We start from the raw sequence: 17673 nt of genomic DNA, 5'->3' as shown, positions 1-17673 counted from the left end.
TTTAAATATTCACAATCAAGACGATATAAGAAATATAATTGGTATAATACCTCTTCTTTGTGGAAAATAAAACATGTTATTTGAAGTCATATAATCTAAAATTTTAGACAGGAAAAAAGTTCTACTATAAACTATCATTATATAAATCATGCATTAAAATGACCCTGTATAATATGCATTATTTATATAGGAAAGTATAAATAAAAAGGAAAATAAAAGAAAGCCTAGTCTAATAATGTTAACTTTTTTATTTTTAGAATATGTCATTGAGATTAGACATGGTAAATGGTTTGTCCAATTCTACTGTGAAGGAGTAGTACTCAAGCAACACCATTCTTCCCTTCTGGATCCTAGAGCATTATATGATGAATGATGCTCACATGAAGATCTGTAATAAGACTGTAGTGCAAGATGGATTGAGATGGTCATGAAGGCAGTTGAAAAGATCATGGTACAGAGCCCAGCAATCAGGGTGCTCTTGGACAGAGCTCAGCAACTGAATGGCAAATAACTCTAAGTTGCTCCATTCTTTGCAACATACTGCTGTTTCTATGTTCCTTCAGTTATAGAAATACATTTAATTCAATATTAATACTTCTGTTCAGACAGTAATATATTATATATCTCAGACATGCATTCATTTTTGTATCAACACTGATAACTATTTGTTAAGATTCATTCTACACATTCATCGAGCATTTATGGACTGATACGGTCTTTTCAAGTGATGCCAAAAAAATTCCATTTCTCTTGTTCAGCCAAACTTCCGCTTAATGTCACCACATAATGCCTCTACTGCCTCCCGTCCTATTCACTTTGTAACCACTTCAACCTGCCTTTTGCCTTTATTACTCCAATGAAAAATGCTCTCCTTAAGACAGCAATAACTTCCGTAATAATAAATCCAATGACAATTTCTGTCATCTCTCCTGGGTCCAAATTCTGAGAAAATAGTCTCTCTTGACACCAGAAAAATGATTATCGTAATATCCCTCCCACTGCATTGTCTGTCCCTTATTCTCCTTTGGTGGCTGCTCTGCCTTTACTTGGCCTCTACTGTTGGCATTTTTTGGAGCTCAGTTGGTTGATGACACCCACATTTATCTCTAGTCTAGACTTCTGCTCTGAGCAGTAGCTAACTCACATGCCCAATAGCTGACATGACATGCACTTGGCAGTTTTCCCAGATTATCTTCAATTTACGTGTCTAAAATATTAACTGTTGATGCTGTCTGCCCTGCAAATGAATTCTCCTCCTCCTCAGGCCTCTCCGTTACCCAGAGAGTAATGCCATCAACCAAAACAAATATCATCTTTGAGTCTCCTCCTGGCTGCCTGCCATACATCCGATTCATAGGCAAGTCTGTAGCTGTCAGATCTTAAACTGGAGTAATTCACTTCCCTCTCTGACCATTGCTAACACCCAATCCAGGTCACCTTCGCTGATTACCTGTACTACAACTGACATCCTCCTAACTGGTCTTACTGCCTCTATTCTTTCCTCCAACCTCCTTTGTAATGGTTGGATTGATCTTAAGATGTATAATGAATCAAAGAGTACCCTGTTCAAAACAATTCAATGCCTCCCCATTGAATTAAAACAAATCCTAAATTCTTACAATGGCCAGCAAATCCCTGCATAATCTGGTCCCACTCTATCTCCCTTTATACCAGGCTTTTTTCAGACTCAAACCTGGTAAGATTAAAAAATAAAAATCGTGAAATAATGTGGCACAGATAAGACAAATTATCACAATGAATGTGAATGTTTTAAATTCCACATTAAAACTCAAAAGAAATTATGTTATAAACAATAAATCCAGCCAAACGCCACATACAAAAGAAATTCAAATAATTTAATCTGAGAAAAATTTCAGCTGGGAGAGTAACTTAAGGTGCCAAATCACTGAGGCCCTCTTGTAGATAGATGTTTAGAGAAGTCTTTGCAGAGGCAAGTGATGTTTGCAATTGATGGAATCATTTTGCAACCCAAAAGGGAAATATCAACATACTTGCAGAGAAAAAAGGTAGCGTAAAATATTACTTGGCTACTAAATTAATCAACAACCTGGAGTTACCCTTTCCCCAGCTTTCCTATGTGAGATAATACATGTCCTTCCAGTTTAAGCCTGTTTTAATTGGGACTCTTGTTCCTTTCAGCTGAAATACCATGGACTGCAGCACGGCGTTGATCGCTGTGTGCAGTGCTGCATCAGACAGTGTTCTGTGCCCTTGGGTATGTGTTTGAAGGATATGGTGCTCCTAAAAGCACCTTCCAGATATCTGTCTTCACGTCTTTTTCGACTTAACATCCTTGTTTATTTTCACTTCTTCAGCTGCTGAACACTTTGTTCTCCAGGTCCATTTTTGTCACTGGCTTTATGGGTGACTCTGGCATTTCTACACTATCACTTTTGACTTTACGTGATCTTGCTTAGCTGCACAGAAGGCATAAAGAAATGGAATTGGGACTATTGCTAGATCTTATTTTTTCTTATTAGTGGTGGGAAATGGATACTATTATAGAACTCTGTTTTTAAAGATAATATTGGGAAATGGACTGAGCCTAGCAAATTGTTGCCAGGGAGTTAAAATACACTTAGGGCAGCCAAACTAACAATTTGTCATCTGCCAGAAGTCAGTTCTGGCAATGGTGTAGAATAGTTTTTTGAAGACAACATTTTGATGTTATTCCAATAGTATGTTCTGTAACTTGGGTTAATAAAAGAAATGTTAACTTTGGCCACTTGGTGTCTAATTTTGTGGGGGAGGAAGATGAGCCTGCTTAAAGGCCTAAATTGGTTTCAGACTGAACTGGTGAAATTGTTTAATCGCTTCCATAAATTTCGCTTAAAAACTATTATTCAGTATCCTAGTTGACTAAAATCTAAATGGAAGCTGTTTAAGAATTAAAGAGAGGTTTTAGCTTATTTGAGTAATTAAGACAATAGCAATAGAAATTGTCTTAATTACTCAAAGAATGGCAATTTGAGTCAGGATTAGGACTTGGTGCAGTCAGGAGTTTTGAGTGCACCATCTTAAGGAGAGAGCCACCTTATCTTCCCCTTTCACCAGAGCTATGGGCTGCTGTGCAAGTGACAAGGGCGGAGAAAAGAAGCAAAGAACTGAATTTTCTTTCCAGTCCTCAGAGTGAGGCTGCCTGTCTCTTTTCCTATCACTTCTCTTTCCTTGGCTGTCAACTACTGTTGCTTTTGCTGACCTGAGAAACTCCAAAGGCTACTTGGAGTCAATCCACTTAAAATAGGGACCCAACTTTTATCACAGGTAGTGGACAAAAGTTTTAATGGGAATTTGTGTTGAAGCATTAAAGCTTATAAAAACATTCTTATTGGCTGGGCGCAGTGGCTCACGCCTGTAATCCCAGCACTTTAGGAGGCTGAGGCGGGCGGATCACGAGGTCAAGAGATCAAGGCCATCCTGGCTAACATGGTGAAACCCCATCTCTTCTGCAAATTCAAAAATTAGCTGGGCGTGGTGACATGCGCCTGTATTCTCAGTTACTCGGGAGGATGAGGCAGGGGAATTGCTTGAACCCAGGAGGCAAAGGCTGCAGTGAGCTGAGATCGCGCCACTACACCCAGCCTGGCCACAGAGCAAGACGCTGTCTCAAAACAAAACAAAACAAACAAACAAACAAACAAAAAACCCTGGTCATAATGGTAACAAAAAACTGTGAAATTATATGAAATAAAAAAGAATAAGTCAAGTTTTTTGGTGTAACTTTTTCAAACATAGTTGGAGTTGTAGGATGGCTCTATTTAGTCTTCTATTTCTGTTAGAAATTATGGCAAACTTAGCTACTTAAAACGATCCCCATGTGTTAGCTCACAGCTCTGTTGGTTTCAGGTCCTACCCAGAGTGTCTGACCAGGTTCTGTGCTCAGGGTCTCACAGGTGTCAGCCAGGCAGGGCTCTCGTCTGGAAACCCAGGGCCAGACTCTACCTTCTGTGTCGTGCAGGTGTTGGCAGAATTCAGTTCCTTGTGCTTGCAAGACTGAGGCTCATTTCTTGTTTCCTGCTGCCAGCCAAGGGCCTCTTTCCCTTTCTAGAGGCCACCACTTCTTGTCACATGGTCCCTCTTTCTTCCTTCAGCAACACAGCAGTGAATTTTTCTTGCTTTTCCAATTTATCTGACTTCCCCCTCTACTACCAGCCAGATTAACCTCTCTGGTTATAAAGGGCTCATGGGATAGATTGGGCTACCCAGATTACCTTCCTCTTGCCATATAAATAACATAATCACAGGAGAGACATCTCATATTTACAGATTCCATCCACACTGAAAGGAGAAGGAAATATACAGGGCTCAGTGGGGGCATCCTTAGAATTCTGCCTACCCTAGTGGCACAATAGGACATTGTTCACTAAATGTTTATCATTGGCGATAAAGCCATAATTCAATAGTCCCCCCTTATCACAGTTTTGCTTTCTGCAATTTTGCTCTCTGAGGTTTCAGTTACCCACCGTCCTAAAATATTAAATGGAAAATTCCAGAAATAAACAATTCATAAGTGTTAAGCACTATATACAATCCTGTATCATTCACCTCGGGTCATCTTATCATGTAGGCATTTTCTCATTTCACATCATCACAAGAAGGGTGAGGACAGTCAAATAAGATATTCTGAGACAGAGAGAGAGAGATGACATTCACACAACTTTTATTACAGTATATTTTTATAATTGCTTTATTTTATTATGAGCTATTGTTGTTAATCTCTTACTGGGTCTCATTTATAAACTGAACTTTATCACAGTATGTATGTATAAGAAAAAACACAGTGCAGCATATATAGGGTTTAGTACTATCTGCAGCTTGAGGTATCCCCTGGGGCTCTTTGAACGTATCCCCTGAAGATAATGAGGAACAACTGTAATAGTTAAATTGAGGGCATTGCCAGTCATCACAAGAGTGAATATTAATCTTGTGAAGTTAAGATTACCGATCTTTGAAATGACTATCATGTCATCATCATGACTGATTTTCACTTCTTTAGTTGCTGGCAAGTCTAACTTTCCTGGTCTTTTGTTAGTGGCTTTGCCAGCAATTCCAGTATTTCTCACCATTTCTGACTTCCTAAACCCTACGTCTTTTGCAAGACATGCAATTTAATTTAACGATCAATTTGCGTCTGCTTTGTTGAATTCTGTATACTGTCCTGTAATGGTGAGAGACCAGTGGCTACAGATGTTTGTAGTATAAAGCACTGAGAGGTGAAATATTCATTTGAGGTCATGTGCTTACTTAATGGAACAGCTGGGATTGGAACTCAGTCTAATTCTCAAAAAGTTACCCATTGTTGGTTGGTGGTGTCTGGCAAGATGGCCAAACAGGAACAGCTCCGGTCTGCAGCTCCCAGCGAGATTAATGCAGAAGATGGGTGATTTCTGCATTTCCAACTGAGGTACCTGGCTCATCTCATTGGGACTGGTTAGACAGTGGGTGCAGCCCATGGAGGGTGAGCAAAGCAGGGTGGGGTGTTGCCTCACCTGGGAAGTGCAAGGGGTTGGGGAACTCCGTCCCCTAGCCAAGGGAAGCCGTGAAGGACTGTGCCATGAAGGATGGTGCTATTCAGCCCAGACGCTATGCTTTTCCCATGGTCTTCGCAACCTGCAGACCAGGAGATTCCCTCAGGTGCCTACACCACCAGAGCCCTGGATTTCAAGTACAAAACAAGGTGGTCATTTGGATAGACACTGAGCTAGCTGCAGGAGTTTTTTTTTCATACCACAGTGGCACCTGGAATGCCAGCAAGACAGAACCATTCATTCTCCTGGAAAGGGGGCTGAAGCCAGGGAGCCAATTGGTCTAGCTTAGCGGATCCCATCCCCATGGAGCCTAGTAAGCTAAGATCCATTGGCTTGAAATTCTTGCTGCCAACACAGCAGTCTAAAGTTGACCTGGGACACTCGGGCTTGGTGAGGGGAGTGGCGTCCACCATTACTGAGGTTTGAGTTAGCAGTTTTCCCCTCACAGTGCAAACAAAGCCGCTGAGAAGGTCGACCTAGGTGGATCCCCACCGTGGCTCAACAAAGCTGCTGTAGCCAGACAGCCTCTCTAGATTCCTCCTCTCTGGGCAGGGCATCTCTGAAAGAAAGGCAGTAGCCGCAGTCAGGGAGTTATAGATAAAACTCCCATCTCCCTGGGACAGCACCTGGGGGAAGGGGCGGCTGTGGGTGCAGCTTCAGCAGACTTAAATGTTCCTGCCTGCCAGCTCTGAAGAGAGCAGCGGATCTCCCAGCACAGCGCTTGAGCTATTCTAAGGTACAGACTGCCTCCTCAAGTGGGTCCCTGACCCCTGTGCCTCCTGACTGGGAGACACCTCCCAGCAGGGGTCGACAGACACCTCATACAGGAGAGCTCCGCCTGACATCTGGCAGGTTCCCCTCTGGGACGAAACTTCCAGAGGAAGGAACAAGTAGCAGTCTTTGCTGTTCTGCAGCCTCCACTGGTGATATCCAGGCAAACAGGGGCTGGAGTGGACGTCCAGCAAACTCCAGCAGACCTGCAGCAGAGAGGCCTGACTGTTAGAAGGAAAACTAACAAACAGAAAGGAATAGCATCAACATCAACAAAAAGGACTCCTACATGAAAACCCCATCCAAAGGTCACCAACATCAAAGACCAAAGGTAGATAAATCCAGGAAGATAAGGAAAAATGAGCACAAAAAGGCTGAAAATTCCAAAAACCAGAATGCCTCTTCTCCTCCAAAGGATCACAACTCCTTGCCAGCAAGGGAACAAAACTGGACAGAGAATGAGTTTGATGAATTGACAGAAGTAGGCTTCGGAAGGTGAGTAATAACAAGCTTGTCTGAGCTAAAGGAGCATGTTATAACCCAATGCAAGGAAGCTAAGAACCTTGAAAAAAGGTTAGAGGAGTTGCTACTAGAATAACCTGTTTAGAGAAGAACATAAATGACCTGATGGAGCTGAAAACACAGCATGAGAACTTTGTGAAGCATACACAAGTATCAACAGCCGAATTGATCAATCAGAAGAAAGGATATTAGAGATTGAAGATCAACTTAATCAAATAAAGCGTGAAGACAAGATTAGAGAAAAAAGAATGAAAAGGAATGAACAAAGCCATCAAGAAATATGGGACTATGTGAAAAGACCAAACTTACATTTGATTGGTGTACCTGAAAGTGACGGGGAAAATGGAACCAAGTTGGAAAACACTCTTCAGGATATTATCCAGGAGAACTTCCCCAAACTAGCAAGACAGGCCAACATTCAAATTCAGGAAATAGAGAGAACACCACAAAGGTACTCCTCAAGAAGAGCAACCCCAAGACACATAATTGTCAGATTCACCAAGGTTGAAATAAAGGAAAACATGTTAAGGGCAGCCAGAGAGAAAGGTCGGGTTACCTATAAAGGGAAGCCCATCAGACTAACAGTGGATCTGTCTGCAGAAACCCTATAATCCAGAAAAGAGTGGGAGCCAATATTCAACATTCTTAAAGAAAAGAATTTTCAACGCAGAATTTCAAACTAAGCTTCATAAGCGAAGGAGAAATAAAATCCAGTACAGATAAGCAAATGCTGAGAGATTTTGTCACCACCAGGCCTGCCTTACAAGAGCTCCTGAAGGAAGCACTAAATGTGGAAAGGAAAAACCGGTACCAGCCACTGCAAAAGCATACCAAATTGTAAAGACCATTGACACTACGAAGAAACTGCATCAACTAATGGGTAAAATGATCAGCTAGCATCATAATGACAGGATCAAATTCACACATAACAATATTAACCTCAGATGTAAATGGGCTAAATGCCCCAATTAAAAGACACAGACTGGCAAACTGGATAAAGAGTCAAAACCCATTGGTGGGCTATATTCAGGAGACACATCTCATGTACAGAAACACACATAGGCTCAAAATAAAGGGATGGAGGAAGATCTGCCAAGCAAATGGAAAAAAGATAAAGCAGGGATTACAATCCTAGTCTCTGATAAAATAGACTTTAAACCAACAAAGATCAAAAAAGACAAAGAAGGGCATTACATAATGGTAAAGGGATCAATTCAACAAGAAGAGCTAACTATCCTAAATATATATGCACCCAATACAGGAGCACCCAGACTCATAAAGCAAGTTCTTAGAGACCTACAAAGAGACTCAGACTCCCACACAATAATAGTGGGAGACTTTAACATCCCACTGTCAATATTAGACAGATTAATGAGACAGAAAATTAACAAGGATATTCAGGACTTGAACTCAGCTCTGGACCAAGCAGACCTAATAGACATCTACAGAAGTCTCCACCCCAAGTCAACAGAATGTACATTCTTCTCAGCACCACATCACACTAATTCCAAAATTGACCACATAATTGGAAGTAAAACACTTCTCAGCAAATGCAAAAGAATGGAGATCATAACAAACTATCTCTCAGACCACAGTGCAATCAAATTAGGACTCAGGATTAAGAAACTCACTCAAAAGCACACAACTACATGGAAACTGAACAACCTGCTCCTGAATGACTACTGGCTAAGGATGCCACTAAATGGCTAAGGATGCCACTAAATGTCCTGCAATGCACAGGACAGTCTCCCCCAACTTCCACCAAAAACATTATCCAGCCCAAAATGTTAACAATGCTGAGGTTCAATAGCAAAGACATAGAATCACCGTAAATGCTCATCAGTAACAGACTGGATAAAGAAAATGTGGAATACTATGCAGTCATTAAAAAGAATGTGATCATGCATGCCCTTCTAGGGACATGGATGGAGCTGGAGACTATTATCCTCAGCAAACTAACACAGTAACAGAAAACCAAATACTGCATACTCTTACCTATAAGTGGGAGCTAAACGATGAGAACATGTGGACACATAGAGGAGAACAACACACACTGAGGCTTACTGAAGGGTGGAGGATGGGAGGAGGGAGAGGATCAGCAAAAATAACTAATAACCTGGGTTAATACCTGGGTGATGAAATAATCTGTACAACAAACCCCCATGACACAAGTTACCTATATAACAAACCTGCACTTGTACCCCTGAACTTAAAGTAAAAGTTTAAAACAAAAAAACAGTGTTAAGATCGACAAAGCCTGCACTACACAATGTTTAGAGAGTCAGACCTTGGATAGAGACAAAACAAGAAGGGAAACATCAAAACCGTGGAATCTCTTGGTTTCTTTAATCACAAAATGTAAGGAAGCCATTAACATACTGGAAAATTGAGGAGAGTTATGGTCTGCTCAAAATTGTACTGTCTGTACACTCACAGTTCATGGTGTCTCTGGCAATAAGAACTAGAAATGTTTGCAACACCAAAATAACAAGGAAAGCATATAGTCATTAGAGGTGGGGTATATTTTGCTCTAGTTAGCTGCACCGCAGAGGAGGAGTTTGGGAGAAAATTGTGCCTCAGGCAAAAAAATTATGAAAGAGAAGATTATAACTTGTCCTTTAAAAGGATAACTTGAAAGCACGTTCTAGAGCAGGGACTCTGGATCCCTGGGCCATAGACGGATACTGGCCTGTGGCCTGTTAGGAACTGGGCCTCACAGCAGGAGGTGAGCAGTGGGCCAGCGAGCATTACTGCCTGAGCTCCGCCTCCTATCAGATCAGTAGAGGCATTAGATTCTCATAGGAGTGCAAACCCTACTGTGAACTGTATGTGTTAAGGGATCTAGGTTGCGTGCTCCTGATGAGAATCTAATACCTGATGATCTGAGGTGGAGTAGTTTCATCCCAAAACCATCTCCCACATTGTGAAAACATTTTCTTCCATGAAACCAGTCCCTGGTGCCAAAATCGTTGGGGACTGCTGTTCTACAGAGAGCGTCAACATGTTGCAGACCTGTTGTTTCTCCTGCTGATTCATGTTAGTCCACAGCAGTGGTTCTCAAAGTGTGGTCCCCAGAGCTGTGGCATCAGCAGCAACTGGGGGCTTTCTAGAAACACAGATTCTCAAGTCACATTTCAGACCTGCTGAATCAGAAGCTCTGGGGATGAGGCCCAGCACTATTATTATTATTATTATTATTATTATTATTATTATTATTACTGAGACACGGTCTCACTCTGTTGCCCAGGCTGGAGTGCAGTGGCTCAATCTCAGCTCACTGCAACCTCTGCCTCCCAGGCTCAGGTGATCCTCCCACCTCAGCCTCCCAAGTAGCTGGGACCACAGGCACGCACCACTACGCCTGGATAATTTTTGTATTTTTTCTTTTGTAGAGATGGGGTTTCGCCATGTTGTCCAGGCTGGTCTTAAACTCATGGGCTCAAGAGATCCATCCACCTCGGCCTCCCAAAGTGCTGGGATTACGGGTGTGAACCACTCTGCCTGGCCCCCAGCAGTATATTTTAAACAAACCCTCCGGATGGCTCTGATGCATGCATACAGGTAATAAATAATACAGTTGCTTATTAATTTTTCTCACCTGTTCCTCTCATTGATGTCATGGCCTGGAAGGAGCCCTGGGCTAAGGAAAAGTTCATCTTATTGATTCTCTGAGTAGGAGGGCTTGGGTTTGAAGTGAACTCAGCTGTTAGACTATTTTCCCTGCAGATTTCACTGCCTTGCAGTACAATGATACTCTACCAAGAACTCTGCTGTCCTTTGCACATTTAATCCACTTAACCCAGCAATGATAGTACAGTTGATATTATCAACTCACTTTTAGAAGTTAGGAAACAGAAAACAAAAATTAACTTGCTTGAAATTACGCAGCTAGTAATTGCAGAGGTAGGAACGGAATCCAAGTCTACCCAGCCCATATTCTTTATCCTACACAACAGTGCATTTCTGATGCTTAAGGTGCTTTGTTGGACAATGACCAATTTCCGTTAATTAAATGCGCTAGTGTCCTTCATTTTAGTAACAAAACCAGATACATTACTGTCTTAGAGTATGCAACATTAGGTTATGATCTTTATAGTTTGTTAGGGCCTGTAATAGGGTGGAGTCTACTTCCTTGGCCAGGAAATATTATTTCTTTTTCATTTGGGAGTATTGGTAGTATTGTGTGAGACAATAACATTGCTATTGGTTTTCACAGTAGTACAGAAAGGCACTGGGATAGATTTATTAAGTGTCTGCCTATGTCTTCTAGTCTTTAGCAAGTGAATTTAGAATATGTTCTGAAACATTTTTTTCATAAAATTTTCTCTTCTCAGTCTTAAAAATGAGTGCTATGAGACCCCTATTCAACTTTTAGTTCAAAAAGAGAACTTTTTTTTGTAGAAATATGAGGAATTCAAGTACATGATGTGATGAGAATAAAAGAAACTTGGGAAACAGATACTTGAACTGCACAGATAATAGTGACATTTGATGAGTCTGTGGGTTACTCCAATTAGAAAAAGACAAAGGGTGGCAGGGTGTTGTGGCTCACACCTGTAATCCCAGCACTCTGGGAGGCCAAGGTGGGTGAATCATTTGAGGTCAGGAGTTTGAGACCAGTCTGGCCAACATGGAGAAACGCTGCCTCTACGAAAAATACAAAAATTAGCCAGGCATGGTGGCGTGTGCCTGTAGTCTCAGCTACTCGGGAGGCTGAGGCAGGAGAATCGCTTGAACCCAGGAGGCGAAGATTGCAGTGAGCTGAGATTGTGCTACTGCACTCCAGCCTGGGCAACAGAGCGAGACTCTGTCTAAAAAGAAAAAAAAAAGAAGGAAGGGAGGAAGGAAGGAAGAAGGAAGGAAGGAAGGAAGGAAGGAAGGAAGGGACAAAGGGTAAAACTGTGGTGGAAGAAGGGTGGGCCAAGATCTGTGGGGAGGATTTTGTTCTTCTAGGAGAGCATCGAGTGAGTTCAACAGAAATGCAATGGAGAAAATGCAACACATTCAAACTCTCTTATCTGCTTGAAAGATTCCACATAAACTTGTCAATAGTACAATGTGTTTTTGCAGATGTGTACTCCATGGAATGTTGTGTTTTTCTCGAGTTAGTACGTACCAGTTACTCGAAGTTTGTCTGTACCAACCACAACTTCCTTCTCATCTACAGTAAATAGTGGCTTGCCGTCATTGGAGTTGATCTGAAACTGTTGATTCTGGACTTCTACCATTTTGGGACCTGAAGAATTAAATCAGTTTATTATAAACTGTTCACTATAAGCAGTGTCGAAATCTCTATTTTTACACATGCTACGTCAACCCTACAATACCAAGTACCTAAAGACTTGGTATTTGTTACCATTAGTGGTATTGATTGATTCTGTGATTAAACTTTGCAACTTTTAAGTCTAAATCTATTGTATTATTAAAATTAATTATGTCAAACATATGTTAACCTATATCAATATATGTACAAATACATTATTTAAGAGTTTCTTCTTTAAGATTTTAAATACTTGCCCAAAATAATATAGTTTTCCTATTCATGGTTAAACTTGTATTCTTTTGGTTATTAACCACCTAAGAATCTTGCATTCCGAAATGTGAGATTTGTGAAAGACCATCTTACGAATGGCTCACTTTAATGGTCAAAGTTAACCCAGAAGATAAATCATATCCTGAAACTTTTCTCTGCCATTATTCTCAGAAAGGCTGCTCACCCCTTACCCCACGGGGAAAACAGGCATCACTGTGGAAGAACACCTTCCTGTTTTTGCCCTTCCCCTAAGACATTTTTGTCTTTGCCATGCCTTCTGTTTCACTTTTGTATCCAAGGTTACGCCCTTCACCTGAGCTCTAGATCCATTGCCTTCCAGCTCTTTCATCTATTCAGCAGGTGTTTTATGGGTGCTCACTCACCCTGCGCCATCCAGACATGTGAGGGTGAGGTCACACCTCCCACTCACTCAGCTACACATGAACCCCAGGCACTCATAATTATGTGTTCCCCAATTCCTCTTTGATGCTTCCACACTTTCTAACCCAGGCCTCATGGATTAATCTCCCTAGAGCACAGCCTTCATCATCTACTTAAGAAATTAGGAGTTCCCCAATTTGTTTATGTTAGCTTTATATTCTTTTTTTTTTTTTTTTTTTTTGAGACAGAGTTTCGCTCATGTCGCCCAGGCTGGAGTGCAATGGTGCGATCTCCGCTCGCTGCAATGTCCGCCTCCCAAGTTCAAGTGACTCCCCTGCCTCAGCCTCCAGAGTAGCTGGGATTACAGGCATGCACCACCACGCCCAGCTAATTTTGTATTTTTAGTAGAGACGGGGTTTTATTATATTGGCCAGGTTGGTCTCGAACTCCTAACCTCAGGTGATCCGCCAGCCTTGGCCTCCCAAAGTGCTAGGATGACAGGTGTGAGCCACCATGCCCGGCCTATATTCTTATCTGTAAAAGTAAGTTGAGGCTGGGCACAGTGGCTCACACCAGTAGTCCTAGCAGTTTGCCAGGCCAAGGCGAGCCGATCACCTGAGGTCAGGAGTTTGACACCAGCCTGGCCAACATGGAAAAACCCCATCTCTACTAAAAATACAAAAATTAGGCTGGGCACGGTGGCTCACGCCTGTAATCCCAGCACTTTGGGAGGCCGAGGCAGGTGGATCACGAGGTCAGGAGATCGAGACCATCCTGGCTAACACGGTGAAACCCTGTCTCTACTAAAAATACAAAAAATTAGCTGGGTGTGCTGGCAGGCACCTGTAGTCCCAACTACTCCGGAGGCTGAGGCGGGAGAATGGTGTGAACCTGGGAGGCGGAGCTTGCAGTGAGCCGAGATCGTGCCACTGCACTCCAGCCTGGGCAACAGAGTGAGACTACCTCTCAAAAAAAAAAAAAAAAGGAAGTTGAGAAAATAAGTCATATGTTATAATTTTTTTGTGTGTGTCCCCTCTGACCCTAACAGTTCTCATAAAAATTTTTGGATACCTGGTAGACATTAAGTAAAGCCTTTCTATTAATGCATTGATCCGTTTTGGACATGGTCATCCAAGTGTTCTTAATTTTATTAATTTGTATTTAAAACCCTCCAGTGAGTCTTCATTTAAATAAATAAATATTTTTGGCAAGAGTGCCAGTTATAAAGTTGACTTTTTTCTCTATGTTACATCTCCTTTTTTTTTTTTTTTAAAAAAAGCTTCACTTTATTTTTTGTTATTTGTATGTTATTTTCCCCATCTGAGACTCAGAGTTCCTGTTTATCTCTTCTGGGTCACTGATATGCCTATGTATTTATTACATAAACACTGATTTGCGTTTAGTGGTGACCATCAAGTTATCTGACTTTAAAATTGAGAAATAATTGGAATAATTAATCCAGTAAGAGTTCACTGTTTTGCTCACTAGAGGTTCATCTTACAATTCTAGGAGGCCTTATTAAGTATAAGGGGTTGAACTGTGACAATTTTTTTCTATAGTTATTATATCAATAAAATATTCAACAAATAAGTTTATTTTCATAGTAAGTCTGAGCAGCAAATCCACATAAACTGTTCCTCAAATCAAAGAAAATGCAGGAAAGTGAATGGTTCCATTCAATACAAATCTATTGCATGCTTTTTATGTACAAGGTTCTGTGCTAAGCATTGACAATGTGCAAATGAGTGAGATATAGCTCACAGCCTAAAGAATTCTGTGGTTCACTAAAAAGAAAAGCATGTAAGCCTGGTTTCAGGACAATTTGCTGAGCATTGGGATGCAAGCATGAGAGAGTCTTGACTAGGAATCCATGGTCCATCCATCGAGGCTAAGAGCAGCGTCCAGAGACGCGATGCCTGAACTGATTTGGAAGAAAGAGTTCATGCTTCCTGCTGGGCGCGGTGGCTTACGCCTGTAATCCCAGCACTTTGGGAAGCCGAGGCGGGCAGATTGCCTGAGCTCAGGAGTTCGCGACAACCTGGGCAACACGGTGAAACCCCGTTTCTGCTGAAAATATAAAAATTAGCTGGGTGTGGTGGCGTGCGCCTGTAGTCCCAGCTACTGGGGAGGCTGAGGCAGGAGAATTGCTTGAACCCGGGAGGTGGAGGTTGCAATGAGCTGAGATCAGGCCACTGCACTCCAGCCTGGGCAACAGAGTGAGACTCTGTCTCAAAAAAAAAAAAAAAAAAAAGCGTTCATGCTTCTCTGATGAAGGAAGAACAGGGATCTCCAGGTAAAGGAAACTACTTGAGCAAAGGCATAGCGGTGAACAAAATCCCACCTCCATTTTATTAAAAATACACCCTGCATGTTTAAATTTAAATACGTTTTCCACTTCAGAGGCAACTATACTTTCTTCAATAGTTATGGAGTTTGCAATTAATCCTCTTTTATTAATATCCTAGCAGTTTTTTTTAACCTAGTTGGACATTGATTAGAGCTGAGGATGTAATCGTCTTTTGCAGTAGAGGTCTTTAAGAAATAAAATTTAAATTCTACCTTGTTGATAAGAAAAGAGCTATCTGTACAGCACCGTTTTTAATGAAAGGCTTTGGTACAAAGAGAAAAAGTTAATGGTTTTGTGATCTGATTAATTAAGTTTGGGAAATTAGCTTAAGGGTTTTTCTGGTGAAAATACCATCAAATTCTTCCTTATATACAATGTGTCTCATTAGCAACCTTCTTTTGTTCCTCAGGATATCTTTAATTTAAAATAAAATCATTTAGAAACAAATATTGCAAAGTCCTTTAAAAAAAAGGAAACGTATATTCTGCTGTTGCAAATGTGGTATCACAGAGAAAGGACTGGGCTGGAAGCACAAAGCTGTGCTTGTTAGCTCTACTACTTTTGTGGCAAAATCTTGTATTATACAGTTCTACTTCATAAGCCTGGCACTAATGACCTTTACTTGTGTTAAATAAAATAAAACGAAATAAAATAAGAGACCAGACTTGAGAATTTCCTGACCAGACAAAGCTAGTTATGCTATGCCAGTGAAACTTAGGTTATTTCTAGTAAATGTCCCTGATAATCATATGCAAAACTTACACAGCCTTCCAAAAATGCTGTAAGATGATCACTTTTTTTTTTTTTTTTAAAGACAGGGTCTCGCTCTGTCGCCCAGGCTGGAGTGCAGTGGCACGATCTCAGCTCACTGCAACCTCCACCTCCCGGGTTCAAGCGATTCTCCTGCCTCAGCCTCCTGAATAGCTGAGATTATAGGCACCCGGCTGACTTTTGTATTTTTAGTAGAGATGGGGTTTTGCCATGTTGCCCACGCTAGTCTTGAACTCCTGGCCTCAAGTGATCCGCCCACCTCTGCCTCCCAAAGTGCTGAGATTACAGGCATGAGCCACTGCGCCCAGCCAGATGATCACTTTTAACCAATCTTCTGCCATCTGGAAACCCTGACTGTAATAATCAATCATTGTAAAGGTTAAACAACATCCTCATTTCTCTCTCTCTCTCTCTCTATATATATAGAATATATATATTCCATATATATATATTCTATATATATGGAATATATATATATATTCCATCCATTAGAACACTATCCTACCTGCCAACTGGTTTCTCAGCCCATCCCATCCTACACAATCTTTTATTCATTGCTCTCTTCATTTATTTAACAAAAATTTATTGTATAACCTATTAAATATAAAAGGGTAGCCTGAATTATGAATTGTGGCATTAACTGAACTGAAAAAATCTAATTTCAATTAGTGAATCAAATTATTATACATGTATTCCTTGAAATATTACATAGCCATTAAAATAATGGTATGATTTTTTAAAATTTGACAGCATTATTAAATTGGAAAAGGATGGACTTCTGGGTGGCTGATGACCACGCTGGCTATATAGTAATCAGTTTCCCAAAAGGTCATCCCCATACTCTAAGGAATAGTTTCACAGCCATAAAAATTCCACACAGACCGGGCACAGTGGCTCACGCCCATAATCCCAGCACTTTGGAAGGCCGAGGCCGGTGGATCACGAGGTCAGGAGATTGAGACCATCCTGGCTAACACGGTGAAACCCCGTCTCTACTAAAAATACAAAAAATTAGCCGAGCGTGGTGGTGGGCTCCTGTAGTCTCAGCTACTCAGGAGGCTGAGGCAGGAGAATGGCGTGAACCTGGGGGGTGGAGCTTGCACCTGGGGGGTGGAGCTTGCAGTGAGCCAAGATCGCACCACTGCACTCCAGCCTGGGAGACAGAGCAAGACTCCATCTCAAAAAAAAAAAAAGAAAGAAAGAAAGAAAGAAAGAAAAACACACCCTTGCATTACTTAAAGGCAGAACTGTGAGTTGAGGGAGAAAAATTAACAAGTGCCAGGACTACAACTTCTCACACACCTGCTCCATCACAGGCATTATGGTGAGTGAAGGCCATGGAGGGGACAGATGAGGAGACTTAGTGAGAAGCCACTTAAGGAATGGACAAAAGTAATGCAGGAAATGAATACTAAATGAGCTGGGATAAAAATCCTGATATCAGACAAAGTGGAATTCAAGTCAAAAGCGTTAAATACGACAAAAAAGATTTTTAATGCTAAAATTACAACCCACAACACAGACATAATATTTACAGATACCTATCCCGCAAATATCACAGAAACCACCTTTATGAAACAAAAATAAAAGATGTGAGGACCCATAGAACACACTAATAATGCTAGATTTAATACACAACTTTCAGTACAAGACAGGTCAAGTGGATTAACAAGTGAGGAGATGACCTAAAAAGAACTCAACAAGGCAAGTCTTACGACATATACTGACCGTGAAGTCCTGATAATGGAGGATACACACTCTCCTCAAGTGCCCGTGGCACATTCACTGAAACTGATCAC

General features: G+C 41.3%; 1 protein-coding gene across 4 annotated transcripts in view; it reads right to left on the bottom strand.

Moving 5' to 3' along the window:
• Window positions 1-17673, bottom strand: part of SGCG (sarcoglycan gamma) — a 166105-nt gene that overhangs the window by 34116 nt on the left and 114316 nt on the right. For all 4 annotated transcript variants that reach the window (XM_055359672.2, XM_063697193.1, XM_004054250.5 and 1 more), the window contains one exon: window positions 11959-12078. In XM_055359672.2, the coding sequence (XP_055215647.2) occupies window positions 11959-12078 (120 nt within the window). The remainder of the gene's footprint in view (window positions 1-11958; window positions 12079-17673) is intronic.

This window comes from Gorilla gorilla, chromosome 14 (assembly GCF_029281585.2).
Source record: "Gorilla gorilla gorilla isolate KB3781 chromosome 14, NHGRI_mGorGor1-v2.1_pri, whole genome shotgun sequence".
Classification (NCBI taxonomy): Eukaryota; Metazoa; Chordata; class Mammalia; order Primates; family Hominidae; genus Gorilla; species Gorilla gorilla.
The sequence above is the reverse complement of the archived record's forward strand: the minus strand, read 5'-3'. Positions and strand labels throughout refer to the sequence as shown.